The following is a 15563-nucleotide window of genomic DNA, read 5'->3' as shown; positions in this document are numbered from 1 at the left end:
CCAGTGCAGCTGTTTTAGCCACGAACGTGGGTAAGTCACTTCCTCTCTCTGGGCGACACATTCTCAGTTAAGAATGGAGGCAATCATAGGGCCCACTGGGATGGCTGTGAAGATTAAGTTGATATAAAGTGTGTATTATGTGCTCGATAAACATATCTTTTACACAGTAGACAGATGATAGGAAGGAAGGAAAGGAGGGAGGGCAGGAGGGTGGAACTGGTGCAGGGCAGAAATCCAGGGCTTTCCTGGCAATCATACCTCTGATTTTGGTAGGTTTCCTCCTGATGAGGGAACTGGAAACTCAGTAGGGAAGAGGTGGTTGAGAACAAGTACACGCAACTGAATTAAGGACATGCTCAGGGCCCTGTCCATCCCTTCGTCCAGATTTAAGACCTCATCATGACCGAAACAGCCCTATAGGTGAGGACCAATAATCCAGAGAGCCACACCACAGCTAAACAGCCCCAGGGCTGCCAGACAGAGAGGAGACAGGGAGCTGGCAGAGAGGGGCCAGCCTGAGTGTGAAGCTTCCCAGGGCCTCTCTTCACAGGCTGTGCCTGCAGCTGCACCAGGATTACTGTGGCTGTGGCCTCTACACGCATGTGTGCACATACACGTGACCGTGAGACAGCACGTGCACGGTTATTAAAAATTATACTGTCCATGCAATTTCCCACCCGACTGACTAATCTCACAGACATGGTGGGTAAATTAGAAAAGAGAAAAGAGGAATGTACAGCCTGGGCCAGCAGCAGGAGTGTACTGCAGGCCACTAGTCCCTAAAAGCTTCCACTGCAGGTAGTGTCTGCCCCTATATTGGACATGTGGCCCTGCATGACTGCACTCAGGGTGGCTCTCCCTGTCCTCCAAACTGCACTGCCTCCCCAGAAAGCCAACTGCTTACTCTCTCACTGCTTTGGGGGCAGACTCCTCGCAGCAGAAAACAAGGCTCTAGGTTACTTTTTACTCTTCAGACTGAAAACAGTCCTTCTCCAGGGGCTGAAAAGCCCCCACCCTGTGCTCCAGGCCACTGTCCCTGATGGTGGTCCAGGCAGTTTACATGGAAGAAAAGTCAGATGGTCCTCCCACTGGTGAACAACTGTTTGCTGTGCTCCTCTCTCACCTCCTGGCACTGTCTCCAAATGCCTGTCTGATGCCTCTGCTCACCATTAGACAGAGGGCAGCCACCACCCCAGCCTGGTTCCCTGCTGTTCCTAGTCTGGGCACCAGGAGGCTCACAATGGGCAGCCTCGCTAGATGGAGGAGACTCTGGGCCTGCCCTGCACAGGGCCTCGGCCACTGCTGCTGATGGCCACAGCTCCCAGGGACTGCTTCTGCCTGAGAGGACACCAGTCCTTGGCAAACCGCTCAGGGTCCCTGCTTCATTATGGGAGGCCGTGACTGCAGCCAGGATGGGGCCTGGGTGGGAAGGGAAGGAGGAGCGGTCGCTTTCGTCTCTGGGGAGACACGGGGCAGGTGCCTACAGGCCTTGCTCCTTTAGTCTGAATTTAGCCGGAGGTAGTAAAGAGCAGTGGCTCAGAGCACAGAGTCAGACAGACTACAGCTGCATATCACGAGCGAACCTGATTTCTTGTCACCAGTGCAGCATCGCTGTAAGCTGACTCGTAGGGTTTGGGGAGGATTAATTAGTACAATGCATGGGATGCGCCCAGCCTCACCCTGACACACAGGAAATGTAGTCCATACACATCAGTCATTTTTGATCCTCACACTGACCCTAGAATGGAGGCATTCTTATCCCCAATTTTAGAATTAACAACACAACAGAGATGCAAAGAGGTCAAGTTATTTGCTCAAGGTTACACACAGCTTGTCAACTGAAAAGGCAGGATGTGAATATGAATTTCAGACTCTGAAGTCCACGTTCTATATCCGAGGGGAAGTAGGGAAGGAAAAACGATAAATCAGTTTCATGAAAATAAAGACACCCTTGAGACATGCCACTGCCCTGAGCTGGGACGTCCCTCTGTACACAGGTGAGAAGCACCCAGGCTGGGCCACTGGGGCCTGGAACTTACCGAATCTGTCCCCGTGAGCACGTACACTGACTTCAGGAGCAGGTGGCCATCCTGCTCTGCATCCGCATCTCCCTTACACCACAGCAACTGCCCAGCTGCCACCCGTGCTTGCTCTGGAAGAGTGTGGGGGAGGGGAGAAAGGGTCACCAGCAGGGCAGTGTGGTGGCCTGGTCACCCAGCTTCTCTCCACGTGGGCCCCTCTCTCCATGAGATGTGCCTTAGCGTCTCTAGGGAACTTCTGCCTCTTGCCCTCCCAACAATGACACCTGCATCTGTACCAAACATTTCACTCTCTGCCACATGAATCTCCTTGGAGGATAGCCTTTATCATACCACCCTCCCTGTTCAATAACCATCAATGGCTCCCTATTACTAAATAATAATAACAAGCTCCTCGGCAATTGGACTTGCCACAATCCAGTGTCTTTTCCCCACTTCCTGTATCACACAGCCCTTTTTGTCACAGGGATTCCTGCAATCTACACCATGCTCAAGCCACTCCTTCCCCCTGGAATTCCCTCCTGCCCTCAGTCTCCTAGCCCAGCCTCTGGGGTCCAGCTTCCTGAGTGGAAGGATGCAAGTCAGGAGACCTGCAGCAGGAAACATGCTTGCCTTTGGCTTCTGTGTGTCTGTGTGTGTATGTATGTGTGTGTGTTTGTGTCCCTCCCAGGAGCAGCAGAGTTTCCCAAGTCCCTCTTCTCTTCCCTCTTTCAGCCTTTTCCTTTGTTCTCCAGGGTATTCAGTGGCAGAACCTGGCCTTCCGTGTGCTTTCGAAGTCACTACTCTCACTCCTCTAGAAAGCAGAGAGGGGCTTAGCCGGAGGCCTGGGAGGGGTCTACAGAGCTGTTTTGCTTACTGTGAAGTTCTCCAGGACCTCTCTTCTCTCACCTGCAGGCTTTCCCACCAGTGCCTTCTGTATTTCTTGGGCAAGTTGGTTGGAAACATCTTCAGCCAGCCTTTGGAGACTGGGAAAGCAGATGATCCCCACGGAGTGTTCCCAGGCCTGAAGTGCAACATGCAGGATTCGCTCAGAGATGTCAAAGCTACAAAGCAAGGCATCAGAATCACCTCCTTCCCTCCCTGCCAGCCCAAACCAATGGCTCAACTCACTTGAGCCAGGTGCATCCAAAGGCCACTGAATCACCTACCCTCCAGCTTTCACTGTCTCCCTACACTAGTGCCTATGAATTCTTCAACTTCCTGCTGAGCTCCAAACACCTCCAACTGGCCCCTGGACGTCTCCCCTGAACTCGTGCTCCTGAAACATCAAACACACATAACTGAATCCACTGCCTTCCCCCCAGACCTGCTGCATCCTGCCTCAGTGAATGTCCCTACCAGGCACCCACCTGCCCTAGTGGGAAATTCCGGGAGTGATTTTCTACATCCCGCGTCCCTCCCCTTCCTCACCATCAATTGCTGTGTCTCACTGATTCTCCTCTTACACACTTGTCAAACCTCATGCAGATATCTTAGTTTTAGTCATGCAAGTATTTCCTTCAGATAAATTCTAAAAAAGATTAATTTAATCCTACAATTAATTTAATTGTAGGATTAAAAATGTGGGATTTTCAATTAAAAGAGTGGTTTTTTTTTCTCTTTTTAGTGATTTGGTACCTATTACTAACTACTAACTCACTCTCCAGAAACAATTTACCAGATTAGCCTCCAAGGGCTCCATGGAAAATGTCTGATTTCTCTCCACCCATGCCAACGTCAAGCACTATGGTCTATGGTGCTTTTTCATCTTAAATGAGAAAACTTGTAGAAGAAAAAATATCTCATTTCAATTGCAATCTTTGGATAACTAGAGTGGATGAATGCTTTTCATGCCTCTTGAATTGTCCATTTTTACTCTTGGCCTATTATCCTATTGGAGTTTTCACTATTTTCTTATTTATTTCAAAAATCTCTTTATATATAAAAATCGTTAACCATTGGTCTATAATACTATCTCGATTTTTTTCGAATTTGTCATTTCATCTTTAAATTTGGTATTGTTTGGTTTTGCTGTACAGAAATCTGAAATTCCTATGAAAAGAAATTTCTCAGTCCATTCCTTTGCTTTCTGGATTTAGTTAAAAGCTTAGGAAATCCTTTCCGAGTCCAAGTTGTTGTCATTTTTTTTAATCTCCTATTTCTTTTTAATTTCCTTAAAATCCTTTCTTATCTGTCCCTTTAATCTCTATCCCATCTGCTCATCATTTTCCTCAGACTTTTTCCCCTTATTGTTTAGGATACTGTTTAATAGAAGTCTTTTACAGTTCTGCTTGGGATGCCAGACTCTTTTCAAAATTTCCTCCCAGTTTCCGTAGTAATCCTATCCCTAGATCTGCTTTTCATGCAAAGCCTTTTCCCTTTGTTCTCCCTTCTTGTCACAGGCTGAGTACAGAGTGGAGTGACTGTCCTCGGCCCCAGACTTGAGTTCCTGGCAATTCCTGATCCCAGGTTCCCACCAGGAAGGTAAGCTGCTGTGCCAATTAGTGGCCTCTATGAAATGTAATTTTGCTGGACTCCTGACTCCTGCTCCCACTCACCAGCCGTATTAAATTATGCTCCTGCCCAGAGGCCTGACCAAGTTTTTTTAAGCTGAGATCCTCCTTTAGAAGGGGTGAGAAACACATAAAATTTCCAAAGGGAAATCATTTTCAATATGTTTCCTTGCAATAGATACTACCTACATTTGTTTAAAAGTAAAAACCTTTAAAACTCTTCTCTATATGAAAAGACACCATATACAAAATGAGGAGGCAAACCACAGATTGGGAGAAAATATCTGCAATGCATATAACTGACAAAGGACTGGTATTTAGACTCCTATAAATTAATAAGAAAAAAATCTGATTTTTAAAAAATGGGCAAATGAAACAGTAACTTATTGAAAGATAAATGGCAAATTACTAATAATCAGGAAAATGCAAACTATAACTGCAAGGAGATATTTTATAATTTTCTGGTTAGTAAAAATGAAAAATCTGACAATATCAAATGTGGGTGAAGGTGAGGAACCATGAAACCCCCATACTCTATGATGGAGTGTCACTTAGAAGAACCTCTTTGAAGAAGCATTTAACGTAATCCAATAAAGTTAAAGGGGCACACATCCAAAAACCCACCAATTCCAATCTTTGGTTTAGTCCCTAGAGAAATGCACACATGCACAAGGTGACGTTAACAAGAAATATTCATGTAGCGTTATTTTTGATTGGGAAAAACAATGTTCATCAATAGGATAATGAATGAATAATTTGTGACATATCTATATAAGGATATCATATAGAACTGAATAAGAAAAATAGAGCTGTATCAATATGGATAAATCCCCAAAATAGAATGTTGTGGAAAAAGCAAATTGTAACAGCATATTACAGTATGAGTCTACAAAAACCTGTGAGACTGTACATAAATTACACAATAATATTGCTTATGGTTATAAAAATGCACCCATATTACTGTATAATTTACATATAGTCTCACAGGTATTTTAGAATGATACTGTAATATACTTCTGTAACTTGCTGTCTCTCTATATATCATTTCCCACAGGGCATGATAGTTCAGCAGGTTGGGAGTTACCATTGGAGGAGGGTGGAAGGGGAATGAGTTCTAGAATTCATGCACAGGTGGCTTTAGTTTATCTGAAATGCTTCATTTCTTTTATATGGGTGGTGAGTACTTGGTTATTTTGATTTGAACAAAACTTTGTATCTGAAACACTTAAAAATTTTCTGCCCTATAAACGAACATAGTCGCACCTTTCCTTTGTAAATAAAAAAGCAGTGCATCAGAACTTTGCTAGAACTACAAAAATACTAGGTGAATGTTAAACACTATTATACACAGGAGACCTTCACCAAATATTTGATAAGCAAACACACGATTATGAGACCCACAGTGTGCAGAACGTTGGCCGAATGTGTTGCGGAGCACTGGTTTTGTGCCAAATGCTGGGCCAAGCACTGACATGCATTGTTTCCACTAATCTGCATAGGGATTGGGATTATTATTATTCCCACTTTACAGAAACAAAGGCTGAGCCATAGGGTAATCCTAGAGAACAAGTTAAACAGCAGAGTAAAGAGCTGAGTTCTCTCACACATACACAAGTAGCATGTGCATGTCTAAGAAATGTATGGCTACCACCTGGAAACCAGCTCTCACATGGAAAGGTTAATCTCTGGAGAGATAAAGTCAGTCCTTCTGGCTGGGAATTTCAGTGGTAACATTATTTCCCTCCCCAGGACTGATATCATATCTGCTATGATATCTTCCTAACAAATTCCTGTGCCTCCTCCCTGCAGTGGCAAACCCCTCAAAGACCAATTTGCAGGGAGTTGACTCAGAGGCATGGAGATCATCTTTGAGCAGTGGGACTCCAGTAGGCATTCTGCAATAAAGCAAATCGGGCCATTGTGAGTTGAACAGTAATTGTACGCTCAGCCAGATTCTCCCAAGGCTCACACTCCTTCCTGGGACCAAGATGGCTACTTCTGGAGGCCCCATTAACTCTTTCAGGCCACTGGGGTGCTGTTTGATGCACAGAGGCAATCATTTACTGAATGGTACCGTGGAGACCCCAAAGAGTTACGGCAGCTTTTGAAAGGAACTAATTTTTTCCCCAAACTGGAATTTTCACGCTGGGAGAATATTGTTCAATATTTTTAAAAACTTTTATTTACTTATATTCTCTAAACTGCACCATCATGCCTCGTGGCTGTCCCCTCACATGGAAGAAAGAGAAAAAAAATGATGCTCTGGTCTCCAGAGCATAAGGAAGACAGAAGCTCTAGAGGAGATGGGACAAAACCCCAGCTTTGAATGACAGAGAATCTGGTTAGTTTTCAAGTGTGACTGCAGTGTTACTATTTCTTCATTGCCTCAGAGTTTGGTGGTTTGACCTTTAAGTGAACTCAAAACATTTCAGAGACTTTACATGAGTTTCCCCTGATAATGTGACACAATTGATTCTCTCCTTTGTAAACAGAAAAAAAAAAAAAAGTGATGCATCAAAACTTTACTAACATAACACAAATATTGTTCCCCTGAGGAGGGAATAAACCACACTGCCGGCCCCACTCTGAAGTGGGTTAGAGTCAGGGATGGACAAGAAGCGGTATTTACCATCACCATCCCCTCTGGATACCACACTTGGAAATAACTGTTGGTCATCCCTATTATTATATTTAATGTTACTTCTCTCTCTTCCATAGTCAGTTGGGTCCATGCTGGGTTTGCATGAGAATAATTGACCACACCCAATGGTATAAACGCTGTACCACTGGCCAGGCAGTTAGCCTAAGAGTAGCTATACACACCTGTGTACATGCACATGTACATACACACACACACACACACAAATACACTCATCTCCAAGTACAACTGATTTAGTGTTAATTCTAATCCCTCCACACTAGGAAATAAATGGATTCCTGTCCATGTTACCTACTGTTCTGATTATCTATTGCTGTATAACAAACTGGACCCAAATTGAGTGGCTTAAAATAACAGCAGTCATTTATTTTTCTCATGGATCTGCAATTTGGGCAGGCCTCAGCAGGAGCAGCTTTTCTCTGCTTCAGCTGGGGCAGCGGACAAGGGCTAAGAGATCCATTTGCAGCATGGCACACTCACATGGCTGGCCAGTTGTGCTGACTTTCAGCAGCAAGTGCAGCTGCACGGTCAGTGGGTTTGGTTTCTCTCCACATAGGCTTTTACTCGGGGCTGCTTGGGCTTCCTCACAACATGGAAGCAGGGTTCTAAGCATGAGTATTTCAAGTGACAGAGAGAGGCTACAAGTCTCTTGAGGCCTGAGCCCAGAAATGTCATTTGTGCCCTATTCCATTAGTCAAGCCATCACAAACCCATCCAGACTCAAGGGGAGGGGACATAGATGTCACCTCTTGAAGGGAGCAGTGTGAACCCATCCACAGTATCTCTAACCTACCACATCCACAGATTCCCTTTTTTTCCCATGTAGCCCCACCCCCCAGGTGGTCTGTCCCAGACAGTGAGGAATTTTACACTAATTTCTAAGGACTCCCTGTCTCGCTGCCTGCTTTCTCTCAAAGTACATATTCTAAGAACAATCTTCAACAGCTACATCTGTAGCTCTAGTTTTCTCCATCTATTATTACCCAATATCTCTATGCAACGAGAGGACCCAAGTGGTCCCCTTTCCCCCAAAGCAAACTCAACTGAAGGCCAACAGGACCTACCCATGCTTGCTAGCAGAATGCCTTCTTCTCTTGGTGTAAGATCTTATGATAGGGAAGGGTGCTAGAAAGACCAAAGCCCAAGGCTCTTGGCAGAGAAAGAGTAGCAGTCAATTGAATCCTTCCTGCAAGCACTGCTCTGCACTCTGGTTACTTCAGAGTGGTTACTCTGAAGTCATTGGCTTTGTGCTGCTTCCTGTGTGATGCAATAAAACCTCCTCCTTGTCTGCAACATCCTGGAGTCAGCTAAACAAACAGCACATGTGCAGGGGGTGGCATCCTTTTTGTATGAAACGGGACATAGGTACGAGCCAGGCAAAGCCATCGCACAGTGAGTCATGAGATAGGGAAAGAAACCAGATGTGCTCCGTTCTATGAACCTCAGCACTGCCCGGGGGAATGCAGTGGTTAACAACACGAGCCCGGGTGGACTGCCCAGGTTAAGTTCTGCTCCCCACTAACAGCTGGCTGACCTTGGCCAAGTTATGCAACATCTCTAAACCTCCCTTTCCTCATTTATAAAGCTGGGATAAAAATAGCACCTACTTCACAGGGTTATTATAAGGGCTTGTAAGCATGGAACAAAATGCCTGGCTTAGTTAGTTAGAGCTTGGTGAATATTACTACCTATCATCAGTGAAAGTAACCACTTGCCCTGGCTTTGACCTAGGAAAGGGAGTGATGGAGCTTGGTAGAGGAGGAGAGCCTGCAGATCCCAGTGAGAACTTCATTTCTGACTCATCCCCTCAGGGCAGCTCCCTGCTGGGATTCCAGTGCCCTGAGACTTCTTATCACCAAGACAGTCACCGAAATGTTGAGTGGGTTTACTCCTTAACAACTGCAGTGTTTCTTCAACTTGGGAGGCAGTGGGGCTAGAATTTACTATAGAACCAACCAAGCCCCTCTTTGTATTTGCCTCATAGTAGATGCAGATTTATGTATAAACAATGACAGGATAAGGGAGAAGTTCATCCCCTGCTGTGTGTTTGGAGGTATCAGACATTAATCGGCCACATGCCATGGGAGATGGCATGACTTTTTTTAAAGTCCTGATATTTCTAAGGGGTTCTCTGCAGACAACCTTGAAGAGTTCTGTTTTATGGGTATAAAATTCAGAACAGAGTGGTTACAAGCTTGACTTCTAACACAGGGACTTGTATTCCAATGGCTGTCCTCAGTCTTCATCTACAGCTCAGATTTTATCTGCACTACAACCCCCCAAAACCTCCCACCTTCCCCATGTTCCTTTCTGCTACCAGCTCTTAATTAAGAAGCCTGAGGGCTGTGGTTCTGGCAGGGTTTATTAGTCAGAACTTAATAAGAACAACAGGTTTGTAAACATATAGGACTTAATAAAAGATATAGATTTTAAGAAAATGATAAAAAGCCTGTAATAATCTGCCTCTACAGGGTTCATCAGAGGTGGGCTCCAGGGATCCAAAACAGAGCAGATTTTGTCAGCAGTTTGGGGAATCGTGGTGACAGGATCTCAAACTGCACATGTGCAGTCAGTTTCCAGGAGGTTGGTGGAAAGGTGATGGGGATCATGTCTGCTTTCCACGTGCTGTGGACTTTACAATCCTCATCTGATCTCACCCTCACAGTCTCCCAGCAAATTGGTATTGATTCCACTTTACAGATGAGGAAACTGAGGCTCAGTAACATTTAGTAGCTTGCTCAAGGATGCACAGCTAATAAGCAATGGAGCTGGGACTGGAGCCCTACTGTTTGACTCTAAAGCCCACGTATCCAGCAATAGGGCTGTTGTTCCTCCTTTTACCAGGAAAAGGTTTGGGAAACATGGACCAATACCAAGGTTCAGTTATAATAGGAACAGCTTGCTATCCATGAGGTCAATGCCTACAGGGTCAGATAACATAAATGAGTGATATGGGTTGGGCGAAAGATATTAGGGAGTGGGGGACTAGGGTAAACTGAGAGACCAAGACCATCTTCTGTTTAAAAGAGGTGCCCCTAACCATCTCCATCCAATTATCGGTATTACAGCTACAAATATTTTCAAGAGAAATCTGAAGTCTAAGTCTCACCTGAAAAGTTTCCACTTTGAAAAAATGGCACTAATTCATTTTTAACCCCTACAAGCCAAACAGAACACATTCTGGGTGCTAGTCAGTTATCCTCTGCTCTGGACAGATGCAGGTAAAACCTCTATCTGTCGTCCTTACTTTCATAGCACCAGGCCCTAGAACAGAGTATAGGAGCTCAATAAATATTTGTACAACAAATGAATGAATTCTCAAATCAACAATCTGGAGAGAGGCAAGGAAATATCAAGCCCTGGTTCTCAGATGCAGAGTCCTTTCATCAGAGCTAGGGCTGCCCAGAGGGGTGGAAAAGATACAGTGCAGTGGCTGGACCCCATATACCTTCCCAGTGATTTGGGGGGGAGGGGGCAATGCTCACATTTTTCCTTTTATAAGGCAGATTTGATCTGAGAACTGGGTGAGACAAAGCTACCTCCCAGAAGCTGGGGTCATTAGAGCAGGGATGGCTGGGAAGGAGAAACCTGGCCCTCTCTCCTTATCTAGTTCCTCTTTTCCAGTATGTTCCCCATGCCCCAGTTATCCAATCTGTGAAATGGGTTGGATGGAGTATCCGAATCTGAAACATGGAGAAAAACAATGAATTCACGGACAATAAGTTACTTGGCAATTTTTTACAGAAAGGCATGCTTAAGTATTCCATGCATCCTATAAATTTGATCCCAAGGAAATTCTGAGTCATCTTTGGAAATCCTTAAGTATTCCTGGTTAATAAGTGAGATGAAACATATTAACAAAGGGGTTTCCCAATAAAAACCTGCAAAGCCTCCACCTGTTCTAGTTTACTTTCCAATGTGAAAAGTATCTCATATTCTCTGCACTTTGAATGTAGGTACATGGTTTTTGTACTAATAACCCCAAATCAATAGTCAAGCAAAAACTAAGTCTTCATAAAAAGACGCATTTCCAGCTCTACAATTAGACTTCAATATTTTCAGCTATAAGGCAGACCTCACTGGCAGGAGCTTTATTCCAAGACAATAAAGGAAATCCCTTGTACCCAAACTGTCACCAGCTGCCACTAGTCAGAGTGCCAGCCCAGTGGACAGGCTGGACTTCTCTTGTGTGTCTGCAACCAGGGGAGGGAGCACTGCTTTGCTGCTCCCATGGATTACACCTCAGTTTGCATCATTGGCACAATTTATGTTCCGGCTCTCCCAGGCCCTGGTGTTGGCATTACTGGTGTTTGAGGTTACCAGCCACCCTGCCACTCACATGTCAGGACACAGATGCCCTTCTAGCTCCCGAAGGTACAGGTTTCTCCTCTGGCTCCCAAGCTGGGATTGAAAATATCATTGTTAAACAATATCATTTTTTTAAACTAAAGAGACAATGGTACTCAAGAGCCAACGTCCATCCTTTGCAAGCCCGTCCTCACCCTGGAGAGGAGTCCTGCTTGCTGTCTTTACTAAAGAGCACAACACTCTCCTCTAAGCAACCAGTCAGAGGCCACTTGTGATGATATTAAAACTACTGACTCCAGCTTCCAATCATCCCGGAAGTGTCCCCAGAGTGCTGTATCATCTTTTTACAGTTTCAAAAATGAGAACACCAACCTTTAGGAATAGCGGGAGAAGATTCAACAGGCTCTTCTGATGTTCAGCTGGGCTCCTGGGAGCCAACTGCTGGTATTCCAGAAACTTCCTTTCTAGCATCTCCCAGAGGGCAGTGGGGCCAGGGGTCTGCCCTCCTGGTGGGAAATCAGGCTGAGCAGCATCAGGCTGGCCTTTATTTTCAGAACCTGGATCCTCAGCTCTGTCTTCAGCCTCTGAGACCTCTTTTGCCTCCATGCCTCAGCAAAGCAGATCTGAATTCAGAGCAAAAAAGAAAAATGAACAGTCCTGTCACAACACTTTCTGATGAAACTGATTGTGGGACAAGGTACCATCCTCATTCAGTCCAGTTCCTGTTGCAGATGGTTCCTCTAAGAATCTGAAACTGACTAAAATAAGGAACACTTCTGAAAAAAGAGACTCCAATTTAGATGTGACTCATATTGACAATCTAACGTTTGCCAGGCACCGTCCTGGGCTCTCTACACAGACTCTCTCACGAAAGAGATGGGTTTTCCTATTTTTTCTATGTAAGTAAGGAAACTGACTGAACCAAAGGGCACCAGGGTAGTGAGACATGCAGTTGAAATGCAAGGCTTTAACACCAAAGCCTGTGTTTTGATTACCTGACACTGCTCCTCTTTAAAAAGGCTGAGTAAATAGAATAGACGTGTAAATGTCCCACCAATATTTGTAGAGGCATGTAATTCTGTATCTTCTATTTTAACTTCCTTCTACCACATGAGATGAAAAGGATGTAAGTTCATTCTCAGCAACATTTGCTTCACACTCAATATTTTTAGAGGAATTTGTCCTCAAAATGACTCTTTAAACCCCCAAGTTAACTTAAAAGGACTTCTCCGTTAGTGCACACAAAAGTAATGTGTACGAGCCGGGGACCCAGGGTCAGCAGGCGTGACGATCGGGACATACACCATGAAACTAGCCAAAGCCTGATTTACCAGATAGGTAACCTTGAGAAGGTACCTTTATTTGTGTCCTTGACTTTTCAATTGTCATACTCTGTAGCCATGTCAGGACTGACTCACAGAACAGCAAAGGTTTGCCTGTTGTTTTTTTGTCAGGAGTGCAAGAAACTCCCAGCAGGGACCAGAGTGTCCAGGTTCCCTGAAAGAAGCCTTCCCAGGCCACGATGTCACCACATAGGAGTCCATCCCGGCATCCTGCCAGCAACCGACAGCCACCAGTCAAGGGACAGCAAACAGACAGATGGACACGGAGGTGGGTCTCCCGGTGTTTTGCTCTGGGCTAAGCAGCTGCGGAGGTGTGTCATGCTTTAGTTTTAGCCCAAACACACACCCCTTGCAGGCTAGAATGGGAGTTAACTAAGGGTCACGTGGCCAGATGAGTCCTCCCTCTTTGGAACATTCTCACCCTTTAGCTACAGAACTCCATGAGTCCCTGGCTCTTCTTCTATCACACATGCCTATTGCTCTCAGACTTCATTTGCAGAAGACACTTTCTCATACAAAAGCCATGTATGTTCAGCATTGAAAATTGGGAAGAAAAAAAAATATCAGGAAGAATATCAAGGCCTATATCCAGAAAAATGACTGTTGATATTCAGGCTTTTATCTACGAATAGACTGTTTAATAATATTGTTGAAGCAAACTTTTTATCTGTACTTTTGATTTTTTTGGTTGGTTGTCTGGGACTTGGTGTGGGTTTATTTGTTTCCGTTTTGAGGTTGACCCTCAGGGACAGGTGGCGGGGTGCCTCACATCTCTCAGTCTCAGCATGGTCTCTTTCCTGACCAGGACCAGGTTCTTCTCTGGCACTGATGGTTTATTCATTCTTCCCTTGGCTTTTCATCCCCCAGTCCCATCCTCCCCACCCCACCCAGCCCACCTGCTTGATAGCACGAGTCGTTATAAAACATGGCACAAGAACATGATTTCTGGATGCATCATTTTAAGTTCCCCGAACGACCTTCTGCATCTTTTCTCAGCTTACTGTCTCACTCAACATTATGACCTCAGACCCAAGCACGTGGCTCTGTATTTGTCAACCTCATTTCTTCTAACCGCTGCTCCGTGTTACACAGTGGGCATCACGTGCCTATTTGATCTGTTTGCTCCGCAGTAGGTGGTTAGATTGCCTGAGACTTCTCAGACTGCCCTCTATCCTGTCCTGGACATTCCCACGAGACTCCCCTCATGGGGCTGCATGTGACTGGCTCTGGGTATAAACACCAGAGTGGGAGTGCTGAGTCAAGGGTGTATGTCTCTCAGTTCAACCAAGCACCATCAACTCAGATGCCTCCAGAAAGCTGGCACCAGGCCACACTCCCCCCACAGGCTCCTCTACCATCTTCTCTGTACCCCAGCTTAACATCACACTGCTTTCTAATGTTTGCTGATCTGATTGAAGTAAAGTGCTCCCACATTTTTTTTTTTTTTTTTTTTTTTGGCTGCATTAGGTCTTCATTGCTGTGTGCAGGCTTTCTCTAGTTGCAGTGAGCAGGGGCTACTCTTCGTTGTGGTGCATGGACTTCTCATTGCAGTGGATTCTCTTGTTGCAGAGCGCGGGCTGTAGGCACGCGGGCTTCAGTAGTTGTGGCACATGAGCTCAGTAGTTGTGGCTCGCGGGCTCTAGAGTGCAGGCTCAGTAGTTGTGGCGCACGAGCTTAGTTGCTCCACGGCATGTGGGATCTTCCTGGACCAGGGCTCAAACCCGTGTCCCCTGCATTGGCAGGAGGATTCTTAACCACTGCACCACCAGGGAAGTCCTGATCCCTCATTTTAATTTGCTTCTCTCTCACTTACTAATGAGTCTGAGCATCTCTTTATATGATTCATAGCCTTTCGGATTTCCTCTTCTGAAAAGTGATTACTCATAACCTTTGCTTATTTGTCCTTGCCTATCTTTTTCCTGTTGCTTTGAGAGAGTATATTTTAGAAACTGATCCCTTGTTGCCTTTAAAAATCGCTAATATCTTCTCTCAATCCATTTTTTTCCTCATAAATTAGTTCATAACTTTTTTTATGTCACAGAAAAGTATTGTGGATATTTCCCATGTTGTTAAAGATCCTCTACATCTTCATTTTTAGTGGTGTGTGGTGGCTGCAGAACCATGCTGATCCTTTATTTAACTAATCCCCTACATTTAGGCATTTAAGTCATTTCCAATGCTTCACTACTATAAACAACACTGTGATGACAGGCCTCGTGTCTAAGCCTTTCCATATATTCATGATTAAATACCAGATTGCAATACATTCCTAAAAGGAAATAGCTTGGTCTAAAGAGAGGTAAAAATGTTAGGCTCTGGACACGTATTTCCAAACAGCTTCTCCCGAAACACCTCATCAATGTACAGTCTTCTTATCAAGCAAGTACCAGAGTCCACACTTCCTTAGTTACCATTTTTTAATTCTTGCTGATTTAATGGGTAAAAAGCAATGGCATCTAACAGGCACATGAGAAGATGCTCACCATCGCTAATCATCATGGAAATGCAAATCAAATCCACAAATGAGGTATCACCTCACACCTGTCAGAATGGCTGTCATCAAAAAGAAGCCAATAACAAATGTTGGCCTGGATGTGGAGAAAAGTGAACCCTCGTAGACTCTTGGCGGGAATGTAAATTGGTGCAGCCACTGTGGAAAACAGTATGGCGGTTTCTCAAAAAACTAAAAATAGAACTGCCTTATGACCCAGCAATTCCACTC

General features: G+C 44.9%; 1 protein-coding gene across 6 annotated transcripts in view; it reads right to left on the bottom strand.

The window, feature by feature from the left end:
• WDFY4 (WDFY family member 4) overlaps positions 1 to 15563 on the bottom strand; it is a 280103-nt gene that overhangs the window by 249021 nt on the left and 15519 nt on the right. For all 6 annotated transcript variants that reach the window (XM_027098510.1, XM_027098511.1, XM_027098514.1 and 3 more), the window contains 3 exons: positions 11871 to 12121; positions 2928 to 3042; positions 2040 to 2152 (listed from right to left, as the gene is read on the bottom strand). In XM_027098510.1, the coding sequence (XP_026954311.1) occupies positions 2040 to 2152; positions 2928 to 3042; positions 11871 to 12104 (462 nt within the window). In that variant the 5' untranslated portion in view covers positions 12105 to 12121. The remainder of the gene's footprint in view (positions 1 to 2039; positions 2153 to 2927; positions 3043 to 11870; positions 12122 to 15563) is intronic.

Source organism: Aethalodelphis obliquidens, unplaced genomic scaffold (assembly GCF_003676395.1).
Source record: "Aethalodelphis obliquidens isolate GAN/ISIS:26980383/991018 unplaced genomic scaffold, ASM367639v1 scaffold124, whole genome shotgun sequence".
Lineage (NCBI taxonomy): Eukaryota > Metazoa > Chordata > Mammalia > Artiodactyla > Delphinidae > Aethalodelphis > Aethalodelphis obliquidens.
The sequence above is the reverse complement of the archived record's forward strand: the minus strand, read 5'-3'. Positions and strand labels throughout refer to the sequence as shown.